General features: G+C 47.5%; 1 protein-coding gene across 1 annotated transcript in view; it reads right to left on the bottom strand.

Annotated features, from left to right (window-relative positions):
• Positions 1-13,432, bottom strand: part of UBR2 (ubiquitin protein ligase E3 component n-recognin 2) — a 282,054-nt gene that overhangs the window by 78,394 nt on the left and 190,228 nt on the right. Inside the window, 1 exon segment of the mRNA XM_030195781.1 lies at positions 5,509-5,663. Coding sequence (XP_030051641.1) covers positions 5,509-5,663 — 155 coding nt within the window.

The following is a 13,432-nucleotide window of genomic DNA, read 5'->3' as shown; positions in this document are numbered from 1 at the left end:
GGTCCTGTTTGAGTTTTAGTGAAGTCTACCCAATAAGTGATATGGGAGAAACCGCATATAGCAGGTCCTGCCCCCAATCAAGGAGAAAGGTATCCGACTCGAGTCTGCAGTGGGAGCAATACTGAGAGATTTTGTTGTTGAGATGAGTGGCAAAGAAGATCCACTGAGGGGGTGCCCCACTCTTGGAAGATCTTCTGAGCAATGCTCATGTTGAGAGACTACTCATGCGGTTACATCACCCTGCTCGGTCTTGTCTGCCAGGCTGCTGTCCTCCTTTGCCAGGTATGTGGCCCTGGGAACCATGCCACATCTGCAGGCCCAGTGCCACATCCTGACTGCTTCTAGACACAAGAGGTAGGATCTCGTCCCTCCCTGCTTGTTCACGTAGGACATTGCCACCTGGTTGTCTGTTTGAATGGGAACAATTTTGTGCATCAACCGATTTCTGGAAGCCTTTAGAGAGCTCCAAATGGCTCGCAGCTCCAGGAGGTTGATGTGAAGCTGAGCATCCTGAACAGAGCAGTGACCTTGAGTGTGGAGGCCATCTACAGGTGTCCACCAGCTCAGTTTGGACACATCTGTCATCAGCGTCTTGTGAGGAGGTAGAATTTGGGAGTCTCAGGATCAAACTGAGCCGAATGGTCCACCACAAGAGCAACTCCGTGAAATCCAGAATGACAGAGATGATGTCCGCTAGGTTCCCTGTGGCCTGGCACCACTGGGAGCTAGGGTCTATTGGGCCTGCCTCAAACTGAGGCGTGTCATGAGTGTGACATGCACAATGGAGACCATGTGGCCTAGCAATCACAACATCTGCTGAACTGAAACCTGCTGACTCTGCTGAACCTGCAGGGTGATGTCGATCACAACATCCGCTCTGGTAACTGGAAGGAAGGCTCAGGCCTGAACAGTGTCTAGCAGGACTTTAATGAACTCCAGTCTCTGAACTAGAAGGAGATGGGACTTTGGGTAGTTGACAACGAACCCTAGTAACTCTAGCACCTGAATGTTTCTTTGCACTGATTCTTGAACACTTTTTCCTGTGCTCTTAACTAGTCAATCGTCCAGGTGGGGAAACACATGCACCCCCAGTCTGCGTAGCAAAATTGCGACTACTGCAAGACACTCTGTAAAAACCTTGGAAGTGGATGTGAGGCCACAGCGCAGAATGCAATACTGGAAGTGGTGTTTACCCACTCGAAATGATAAATACTTCCTGTGACATGGATGTACCTGTGAGTGTAAGCATCCTTTAAGTACAGAGAGTATAGCCAATTATTTGCCTGAATAATGGGAAGTAGGGTGCCCAGGAAAACCATCCTGAACTTTTCTTTGACCAGATATTTGTTCAGAGCCCTTAGGTCTAGGATGGGAAATCCCCCCTCCCCGTTTTTTCTGGGCACGAGAAAGTACGTAGAATAGAATCCCTTCCCTTCTCCTGGAGGTACAGGCTTGAACGCAAGGGCCTGTAGAAGAGAAAAGACTTCCTCTGCAAGTACATCCTGAAAACTGAACTTAGATGCTCTCGGAGGGCAATTTAGAGAGAGTTCTCGCCAATGCAAGGCATAAAGCTCATGGTCTATTTCAAGAACCCAAACAGCACAGACAGTACAGAGAATGAACAGACCCAAGGCTTTCCACGAAAAAGATTTACTGATCATTGACCCAACTTGGCCAAGTTTCTGCACTAATGCCTTCATCAGGGGTCAAAGATTCCTCTTCATACAAAAGCAAGTGGTCAAATAAAATGCATCCAGTGCAGCCTGAAAATACCTGCGAGCTGGATGCTGTATTCGGTTATGCAAAACCCTGACGAAGGCATATGTGCCAAAACTTGGCCAAGTCGGGTCAATCATCAAGAAAATCTATTTATAGAAAATCTTAAGCCTGCTCCTTCTCTGGATTACCTCTGCTTTGTGCTGTTGTTTGTGTTGAGTTTGCAGAATGTTTCACTTCTGTTTGGATGCTCTATTTCCGGTCTGAGGTTAAAAGGTGCAACCCTTCTTGGAAAAAATTAAGCCTCCTCCTTACCGGCAGGCCATTTAGGATGATCACTTTTATAACGGCTATGCTCTCCTGGATCCAATCAAAAGCTCATCCTCTGCTTTGACTGGGGAGCTGGCTGGAGCTTTTGGGTCTGCTGCTGTTGCTGAGGAACAGAGCGGGAGCCCTGGGACTACTCAGGAGGGCTAGCAGGAATGAACCTATGCCTTTTGAGAGTAATAGGTCCTCCCTAGGCTTCTACCTGAAAAACTCCAAGAAACGGAGGCCGCAGAAGGAGCTGGATGATGGTATCAACATTCCTCGATAAGGTCAGTGACCTCCTCCAATTTGTCCACAAAAATAGACTGTCACCTTGGCAAGGGACATCCGTGAGCTTTTCCTGAACTGCCAGTTCTAGGTTCAACACATGCAGCTAGGTGAGTCTGCACATACCAATACCCAAGGCTGAGACTCTGGATGTCACATTGAAAGCATCATAGGTTGTCCAGACTATTTGCTTTCAGCACTTCTACTTGACTACTAGCTGGTGAAGTTCTGTAGCCTACTCTGGGGCAGACTGTCCACAAACTTCACCACACTATGCATAAGGCATGGGTTTTGGAACTTCTGGGTTTTTTCGAGAATGGTGAGGAAGCTGCTGCTTCTCAAATCCAGGAGCCTTCTAGATTCTATACATAGAGTCTGCCTTCTTAGGTACAGGCTGCACAGAGAAAGAGGTCTCCAAATTGTTCCTCTGTGCTGACTTAAGGGTGATATGCACAGGCACTGTGTCACAGCCTCCTTGGGAGGGGAATCATAGTCAAGAATGTCCAACATCTTAGCTCTGGGCTCGTCCTTGATTTCCAACTTAAATGAGACAGACTCAGCCATCTCTTGTGAAAAAGAGACAAAGGAGAGCTCCTCTGGGGGAGACTTTCTCCTTTCTTGAGGTGGGAAGGGGTCTGAGGGTAGATCAAGGGACCCACTCTCAGAGAGGCTCTCTAGTTCCACCTCAGATGCTCAAGAGCAGTCTGTATCAGACTCAGCAAAATACTCCTCACGAGGTGTCTGAAACTGTGCCAGTCTTGGACCACTGGACTCATGGCCAGACTATGGGTGGGCACACTGAAGAACAGATCCCCTCCTGGACTCCGGGGGAGCTTCCTTGCCCGATGGGCTTGAGAAGGGCATGGGCTTGGCCGGCACCAGCTCCAATGCCCAACAAGGCACAGACATTGACAAGCGGGCAATGTATGGGCCTCCAGGATCAGCTGGGGCAGCACCATGAACAATACCAGTGCCCTCGATACCTTGGTGCTACACCGAGATAAGATGCACTCCAGCTGCTCCTGTAGCATGGCCTGGAATCACTCCTTGGAGGCAGGCAGTGGTAAAGATTGGGCTGGTGCCAGTGAAGTGACAGCCTGAGAAGATGGAAGGACAGAATCAGATGTCAGGTCCTGGCTCCACGGAGGCCGACGTGGTGGCACCGACTATTGAGGGGGAGTGGTCCTCTTGTTACTGTTGATTCTCAGGTACCAGTGACACCAGTTTCCCAGAGCTCCTGGGTACCATGCTTCGAGTCCAATGACAGTGCTTCTTTCTCTGCTTGATGCCCAGCATCAGAACCTCTTGGTGCTGATAAGGACAAAGTCGATTCCTTCCATATCTTCGCTTCTGATGCCAATGGAACAGACTTAGATGCACCAAAAAAGTCTCTCACGCAGGGATTCAGGACTCTTGAGTTCTCTTTTGCATCTGAGAACAAAGCTTACAGTTAAAGGCTTGGTGGTCAGGTCCAAGGCATGGCAAGCACCAATTGTGACCATGCCACACCAAGAACATCTCTAAAAACCACTGGGAACTTTCTGTGGCATCTAGGTAAAACTAGCCGAAGTGAAGATCAAATGGTTCAATGGTGTCTCTGTTTTGTTTGTTTTTTTAAACAGAAAAATGAAGCCCAGCCAGGAGCTCAGGCCTATGAAGGCTATAAACTAAAGAAAAAGGAAGGAAACTTAAAAAGGCAGAAAACACTAAAAAGGTTAAGGAGACAAAGCTAAGGAGAAAAAAAGGTTCTGCACTACTCACTAGAAGATGCCAAAGAAGCAGGGAAGGCTACAATACAAAAAATAAAAATAAAAATACACACACAAAAAATGCACTGAGGAGAGCAAGGCAAAAACTGTCTTCTCAGCCCTCATGGAAAGAAGACAACTGCTGGTTCTGCATGAATGAGGTAGGTGGGAAGGCATGCACACATGCACGGTTAGAGCTACCAAAAGCTTCTAGAAATAGAACGCTGAGTAGCGTCCTTGCCAAGCTCTGTCAGATGACATCATCCACATATGGTAATATTTGTGTCTGCCTTGTCCTCAGAGAAATTTGCACATGATCTTGACTACTGATCAGCAGCAAGGCACTCTTTAAAGTACTCTTTTCAAACCAAAAGTAAGACAGCTTTTAAAACGCATGAAGAAATAAAACTGTACTCTGAGCTACCTGAGATTTCAACAGAAACTAAACTGGACACTGTGTCCCCTATAAGAAATAGAAACCATGATGGGAAAACATTCTTCAGAAGCTTTACCTCCTTTAAACAAGGCATATTATCTCCCTGTTTCAAAATCTACATCTGAAGAATTACCAGATGAAAAAACTGATGTAAAAAATATTTCAGCCATACTTGAAGACTCCATTTCAGATGTACCTGAGAGAGCCACTTTGTTGGTTTCTTTCATTTTTGAACAGGACTTAATGCTGTTTTTAGACTATTTTCAAAATTGTCAAGTTTTGTTCTGTGGTCAGCATATCTGGGTATTTCCAGAAGTACATAAGAATATGCAGGAAAGAAGGAAAGCCTTTTTAGCATTAAGGAAAGATACAAAAGCTCTTGGGGCTGCATTTCTCTTAGCTTATCCTTGTAAGTGTGTGGTCCGCTACTTGGGAGTGAAAAAGGTTTTCTTCTTGCCAGACCAGTTGAAGGCCTTTATAGAGTTAAAGAAGATTACTGTTGGGACTACCGGGGATAAAGGATAATGGAGTTCTGTGTCTCATGTTAGGCTTTATGGGTTCTTTGATTGAACTGTGATTATTTTTTTCTTATTTTGTTTATCTCCTAAATTGTACTCCCCCCTCCAACATATTGTAGTCTAAGGAGGAAGTTTATTTGTTTCTTGATTGTGACTTTGATCACTAGTTCCTTATTACACATGTTATTCGGTTTTCTTTAACAAGTGTTACGCTTGCGATTGTTTCAAAATTATAAAGAAAGAATTTTTTTTTTAAACCCACGACAGGGTTCTAGATGCTATAGGTGTCGAGAGCACGTAACAAGTTGAGGTCATTAAATGTTCTACCATCAATGGCAGAATCTGAATGAAATTGGATCAACAGTTCATAAGCTATTGGAAGACAGAACACGTAAGGATACATTTACACAGAGGGAGAGAGGTAAAACATTACTATCGTAGAAGGTCAGTTTTCCTATAGGAAACTGCTAAAAGTAGATTCAGTTTGTATACATACCCTTTGCAGCATGGACTCTGACCAGGAGTATCCATTAGGTTCTACAGCCCACTGTAGTACTGTTCCCATAATGCATAGCAAGACATCCGATTGTAGAATATTAACCAAACTAGCAAACAGAGGACAGAAGGGAGGCAGAAAAGGTGGTGGTAGAGCTAGAAGAAGAAAAAAAAAAAACAAAAACATACCTAGTTAACTGTAGACCATAATGAACATCCTTTCTTGAAGTTCCCATTCTATTCCCTCGAACGCCCCAAAAAGTAAAAAATCTTCGTTCAAAAAACTAACTCCTCCAAAGCCTATCTTTTGCATCTCTGCATGGGTTGAAACTTGGCTGCCTTCATTTCATATCCTGATTGGCTTTATATGCTAAGCCTGCTAGAGTCCTTCTACTTCTTGCTCCTGCCTGCAGCCAAATTAGCTGAATCCTCACACCCGGGGTCTGACTCAAGAAACGGGAGAAAAGAGAGCTTTTTTGTTTAAATATGATCTCAGTGCCTTTTGTTTCCACTTATAATGGAATGTGTGAAAATATTTCGCTGAAAAATACCACATTACATTACGGGGTAAATTGATTTGTGTGAAGAAACAGTGTGTTTTAAGCCTGTAAAATGTATGATATTTTTTCCTGTTTTAATTATGTCCTGAAGTGTATTTCTCCTATTTGGCCAGCAAGTGGTGTTTCTTTGCTGTAAAGCTGTTATAGGGAACTGAAAGTTCTTTTTCTTTAACACAAGCAGGAAGCAAGCAGCAGTATACTTGTTGACTGGGCTCTGATTGGCTTGGAGTTTTAAAAATTACCCAGTAGTACTGGCTGTTGCTTCAGTCTTAGCTCGGGAGAAGAGGGGGACAGATCTCTTTGCTAAGGCTATATAAACAGTTATATATCCTGACCTTTCCAGGTAATCTTGACACAGTATATAAATGTTTAGTTAATGTTATAATTGATCTATATTTCAGTTACCTGTTATTGTTTGCTGATTGCACATTTTTGGTCATTATTCAGTTTTTAAGACAATAAATAATTTAGTTTATTGCCTATCTGTTTGGACTGATAAAGAATCCTGGTGGTTTGTGTGTTGGGTCTGTGAGTGCTTTCTAAGAACTGTGGGATCACTGAGAGTTTGACCCCAGTAAACCAGAAATCACTGGGGATAATTGGAGAGTAGGAGACTCGCCCAGAGGCAGTTGGGACCCAGTCAGTGGGAGGACAGTCCTAGAGTAGAGCACAAGTGGCAGGTGCAGGCTGACCTGAGATGTACTGGGGATAGACCCTCTAGGTGGCCACGAGGTAACCCCAGGCGGGTGTCTAGGTATTTCTTGACAGTCACTAATATCAGTTTTATTGACCACTGACCTAGCATTTACATATCTGACTGGAATAGGGAGGTAGGAGATGGAGACCAAACTAAATGACAGTAAGGTGATTAAATGGCATCTGGAGAAGGAAGTGCCTTGCCTCGCATGAGTGAGAGAGAAGCTTGACTGGAACAAGGTTGTATGGGCAGGGACTGAACGACTAATCCTACAAGACAATATAATGGGGATCGAACATGGAACCTCCAAGCACAGCAGCATGACAACAGAGCCACGATGCATAGAACAACAAGCAGCAGAGCCAAGGAACAAAGTTGACTTGACATAGACTGGTAAAACACACATTTACAGATTGTCCAGGGCAGATGAAGGACCAGGGAGCTGCCCTACTCAGACAAGCCATGCCTGACACCGCCCTAAGGGATGCACAAAGGGACGTGCCCGTTTGGCATGCCCCTTCGGAAGGACATCTCAGAGCAAGGTCTCCCTATGTTGTTAGAAAGTGATGTCAGCACTAGCAGCACAATTCAAATGACAACGGTCTGTATGCTAGCAAGAGAAAAGTTTGTCCAGGCAGTAAGGACTCACAGTTGATAAGTGTCCTGTGGCTCAGAGCTGAACTAGACGCTTCAGGCTATGTGGTCGATGGCAGGGGTGAGGCTATGGGGGGGGGGGGGGGGGGGGGGGGAGGCTATGGGAGGGGAGGGCGACTGAAGTGGAATCAGTGCCTCTATCCTCCGCAAGGTTGGCCCTGCACCCTGGCATGTGAGTACAAGCACCTTTTCCTGTGAAAAAAGAACTGGTGGAATAAAGTAGTACAGAAAAGGGGAACCAAAATGAGAAACAGGATGGAGTGGGAAGGAAGGGGGATAGAAGCAGAGACAAGAAGAAGGGGTCTTTTGAAATACTGTCTTGATGTGTTTCAGTCAACATCTAATGGGGAGACCTGCAACTTTCTAGAAATGTGTGAAATTACAATATTCTGCATTCTTAATTTCATTTTAGGTACTTGCACAGTACGGGTCTGTGACAAAATGCCTAGTCACTCGCATGGGACTAATCCTGCAGCCACCTGGAGGGTCTGTCCCCAGCACAGCTCAGGTTCCACCTGCATCTGCCACTTATGCTCTACACTAGCACCCTCCTCCCACCGACTGGGTCCCAACCGTCTCTGGGCGAGTCTCCAACTCTCAAATTATTCCCCAGTGATTTCTAGGACACTGGGGCCACACTCCCAGGGGTCCCACAGTTCCAAGAAAGCACCCACAGACCCAAACACAAACCACCAGGATTCTTAGTTAGTCCAGACAAGCAGAGCGAATAAACAATGATGTTTATTTTCATAAAAATATTGAACAGTGAACTATAAAACAGATGGGGAAAACAGCACACAACAACAGGTAACTGAAATAGGAAATAGGATTAATTATAAAACTATCTAAACATTTTATCACTACCTGAATAGTGCCTGGGAAGTACAGGAAATATAGCTGCTCACAAGTTACAGAATATAACTGATTAGAGGGTCTCAGCAGAGAGGTCTTTCTCCTTCTACTTCCAAACTGAGACTAACAAATTACCTCACAGTTAGGTGGGAAAAAGAAAACTGTCAGTTCTGGTACAGCTTTAAAAAAAAAAAAAAAAGATCACCATCTGCTGGCCAACCAGGAGAAAAACATATACACATATCAGCAAAACAATAAAGTTCATAGGCTCAGAAAACCACTGTTTAGTCACAGGCTCTACTTACGGTGGTGGAAATTTATGTTTAAAGGGCACTGGGTCAAGATCAACTGATTATCTTAATACAATTTGACATTTCCGCTGCTTTCAATGTGCTGAATCATGAACAGCTGCTGTTGAAGCTCAGCGAGTTAGAAATTTCTAATATGGTTTTTAACTGTTTTAAGAATTTCCTATCAAATAGAGCCTACTGTGTGATAACGGATTCTATTAAATCTCCTGTCTGGAAACCAACCTCTTGAGTTACCCAAGGCTCCCCTCTCTCACCCATCCTGTTTAATATATACATGAGTTCCCTAGTTCTTTGTTTCTTTAACCAGGTGAAAGCACTCCCCTACTACTACTACCATCCTCCTCCCTTACCCACCTTACCTACCCTCATCTAAATGATCACCTCTTTATCTACTATATTATAGCCATATCCTTTCTATGTTACTTTGTAAACCTGATATTCTATGTAAGCTGCATTGAACCTGCTAATAAGTGGGGAAACGCAGGGTATAAGTGTTATAAATAAATAAACATCACTACCATCACGATACATCACAGTTGCACTTCAAGCATCTACACACCAAAAGCCAATGAAAATAAAAAAATACTTCCAATCGCATCCTAAAAGCAACAATTGAGGCCGCCACTCTCGTATCAAGTGGCAAAGCTTTCCATTCAAACGGCCCCCATAAAGTAATTGACTTTTTGTGTGATTCAACTAACAGATACTGTTGACTAGCATGCAATTGTAACTTCCTAGTGTTGTCACTTCTTAGCAATCTTGAAGAGATATATCATTGATAAAAGAAAATATGATGGATGTACTCTTGACAATTTATTGAGCATTTGTGGCCTGGTTTGACCACTGTTAGAGACACAATGCTGAGCTTGATGGATCTTTACTCTAACACATCACAGTGCATCTTATGGTAAAATTATGTATAATCATACCTGATAATTTTCTTTCCATTAATCATAGCTGATCAATCCATAGACTGGTGGGTTGTGTCCATCTACCAGCAGGTGGAGATAGAGAGCAAACTTTTGCCTCCCTATATGTGGTCATGTGCTGCCGGAAACTCCTCAGTATGTCGATATCCAAGCTCCATCCGCAGGACTCAGCACTCAGAGAATTACACCCACGAAGGGACACTCTGCCCAGCTCACCACCGCCAAAACGGGGGAGGGGAATTAACCCAGCTCATCCCCACACAAGTGGGGGAGGGGAATCCGTCCAGCTCATCCCCGCGGAGCGGGGGAGGGACACCACACCCGCCGATGCGGGGGGATCTGGCTTATCCTGCAACCGCAACCGCGGGAGGAGCTGACTGACCCTAACACCGCCGAAGCGGGAGGGGTACAAAGCTGCCCTACAGCCGCACGAAGCGGGAGGGAGTGCCGGCAGAATTTATGTCTCAATCCAGCCCCGTAAAACGGGGGGGAGAGGAATGCAGCAGCTCACTGTAACACAAACTCGTCTCAACTCTTGAAGAATCCAAGTGAAAAAACTTGAACACGAAGTCTTTCTGAAGTAACTGAAGACTAAACTTGAACCTGAAATGCAACCAGAATAAAACAGTACAGATATCTGGGAGGGGCTATGGATTGATCAGCTATGATTAATGGAAAGAAAATTATCAGGTATGATTATACATAATTTTACCTTCCATATCATCAAGCTGATCAATCCATAGACTGGTGGGATGTACCGAAGCAGTACTCACCCAGGGCGGGACATTGAAATCCCTGACCGCAACACTGAAGCTCCAAACCGGGCCTCCGCCCGAGCAGCCACAGTCAAGCGGTAATGCTTGGAGAATGTATGGGCCGAAGCCCAAGTTGCCACCTTGCATATCTCTTCCAAGGAGACGGAACCGGCCTCTGCCATCGAGGCCGCCTGAGCTCTTGTGGAGTGAGCCTTCCGCTGGATAGGCGGCACCTTCCTTGCGGCCACATAAGCCGCTGCAATGGCTTCCTTGACCCATCTTGCCACTGTAGGCTTAGCAGCCTGCAGACCCTTACGAGGACCTGCAAACAGGACAAACAGATGATCCGATTTCCGGAAATCATTGGTCACCTCCAAGTATCTGATGATGACTCGTCTCACATCCAGATATTTAAGAGCAGAGTACTCCTCTGGGTAGTCCTCCCTACGAAAGGAAGGGAGACAGAGCTGCTGATTCACATGGAAGCGAGAAACAATCTTGGGCAGGAAGGAAGGCACTGTGCGAATAGTCACTCCTGCCTCAGTGAACTGCAGAAAAGGCTCTCGACATGAGAGCGCCTGGAGCTCGGAAACTCTTCTGGCTGAAGTGATAGCCACCAAAAAGACTGCTTTCAACGTCAGGTCTTTCAGAGATGCCCTCGACAAGGGTTCAAAAGGCGGCTTCTGCAATGCTCTTAGTACCAGGTTGAGATTCCACGCAGGCACCACTGAGTACAGAGGAGGGCGCAGGTGATTAACTCCCTTGAGAAGGCGCACCACATCTGGCTGCGAAGCCAGGGAAGCACCCTTCAGGCGGCCCCTGAAGCAAGCCAGAGCCGCTACCTGGACTTTAAGGGAACTGAGCGACAGGCCTTTCTCCAGACCTTCTTGCAGGAACGCCAACACTGAAGAAATTGGAGCAGTGAAGGGAGAAAGTGAGCCTGCTTCACACCACGCTGCAAAGATACGCCAAACCCTGGCGTAAGCAGTAGAAGTAGAGCGGTTCCTCGCTCTTAGCATAGTGGCGATGACCTTGTCTGAGAAGCCCTTCTTCCTCAGACGCTGCCGCTCAATAGCCAGGCCGTAAGACCAAAGGGGGGAGGGATCCTCCATCACCACGGGACCCTGATGTAACAGGCCCTGCTCCACTGACAGCCGCAGAGGATCGTCGACTGAGAGCCTGATCAAGTCCGCATACCAGGGACGTCTGGGCCAATCCGGACCCACCAGGATTACCCTGCCGGGATGCTTTGCCACCCGGTCTAGCACCCTGCCCAACATGGGCCAGGGCGGGAACACATAGAGGAGCTCTTGTGTCGGCCACTGTTGGAGAAGAGCATCTACTCCCAGGGATCGAGGGTCCCGTCCTCTGCTGAAAAAGCGCGGCACTTGGCAATTGGCCGATGAAGCCATCAAAACTAGGCTCGGCTGGCCCCAGCGCTTCGTGATGTCCAAGAACGCCTGAGCAGATATTTGCCAGTCTCCGGGCTCCAAGGTATGGCGACTGAGAAAGACCGCCTTGACATTCATGACTCCGGCAATGTGGGCCGCTGAAAGCTGCTCCAGGTTTGCTTCCGCCCACTGGCAAAGATTCATAGCCTCCTTGGCTAGAGGGGCGCCCTTGGTACCTCCCTGGCGGTTGACATAGACCACAGCCGTGGCATTGTCTGACAGGACCCGTACAGGCTTCAACACCAGTACCGGGATGAACTCCAAAAGCGCCAACCGAATGGCTCTGATTTCCAGGAGGTTGATAGACCACTTTGCCTCTGCAGGAGACCAGAGCCCCTGCGCTGTCCTTCCCAAGCAGTGGGCTCCCCAGCCCGACAAAGAGGCGTCCGTCGTGACGACAATCCACTCTGGGGTCACCAGAGGCATTCCCGCAGACAACTTGTCTGTCTGCATCCACCAGCTCAGCGCCTTGCGCACTGCTGGGTCCAAGGGAAGGCGCACAGCATAATCCTCCGACATCGGAGTCCAGCGCCGCAGCAAAGATTGTTGAAGTGGTCTCATATGAGCCCTGGCCCAGGGCACTACTTCCATCATGGCCGTCATAGAGCTGCACATAGTCCCAAGCCCGAGGAGGAGAGGCTACTAGGAACTGGTCCACTTGAGCCTGAAGCTTGACAATTCGATTGTCTGGCAGGAACACCCTGCCCACTTGGGTGTCGAATCGAACTCCCAGGTACTCCAGGGACTGAGTCGGGCGCAGCTGGCTCTTCTCCCAGTTGATGATCCATCCCAGGGAGCTCAAAAGAGCAACTACCCGGTTCACAGCTTGCCGCACTCTGCATAAGAGGGGGCTCGGATCAACCAGTCGTCCAGATAAGGATGGACTTGTACCCCTTCCTTTCGTAGGAAGGCCGCGATGACCACCATTACTTTGGAAAAGGTCCGCGGAGCAGTAGCCAACCCGAATGGGAGGGCTCTGAACTGGAAGTATCGTCCCAGGACTGCAAAACGCAGAAAGCGTTGATGAGGAGGCCAGATGGGAATATGCAGGTACGCTTCCTTGATGCCCAAGGATGCCAGGAACTCTCCTGCCTTCACTGCCGCTATAACAAAGCGGAGAGTCTCCATGCGAAAGTGCCGCACTTTCAAGGCCCGATTGACCCCTTTGAGGTCGAGGATAGGCCGGACAGAACCTCCTTTCTTTGGTACCACAAAGTAAATGGAGTAACGTCCCTTGCCAAGCTGACTTTCTGGCACCGGAACGACCGCGCCCAGGCGGATCAGATTGTCCAAGGTCTGCTGCACTGCCACAGCTTAGACCGGAGACTTGCAGGGAGAGAGTACGAACCCGTCTTTTAAGGGTCGGCAGAACTCTAGCTTGTAGCCGTCTCTGATGACTTCCAGCACCCACGCGTCTGAAGTTATTGTGGTCCACTCGCCCAGAAACGAGGACAGCCGTCCTCCAATCTGCACTGGGACGTGGACCAAGGCCCCGTCATTGGGTACGAGACCCTGGGGGGGGGACCGGAGTGAGCACCTCCGGGACGGCGGTCTCTGCGAAAGGAATGCTGCTTGGGGGAGAAATTCCTCTTGAAGGAAGAGGGGGCAGAGGAACCCGACTTGCCCGGGCGGTACCGACGGGCTTCCTGCAACCGTCCTCTGGAGGTACCGGGACGAGTACTAGCCCGAGCCCTGACCTCTGGTAATTTCTTGCCC

Source organism: Microcaecilia unicolor, chromosome 3 (assembly GCF_901765095.1).
Source record: "Microcaecilia unicolor chromosome 3, aMicUni1.1, whole genome shotgun sequence".
Lineage (NCBI taxonomy): Eukaryota > Metazoa > Chordata > Amphibia > Gymnophiona > Siphonopidae > Microcaecilia > Microcaecilia unicolor.
The sequence above is the reverse complement of the archived record's forward strand: the minus strand, read 5'-3'. Positions and strand labels throughout refer to the sequence as shown.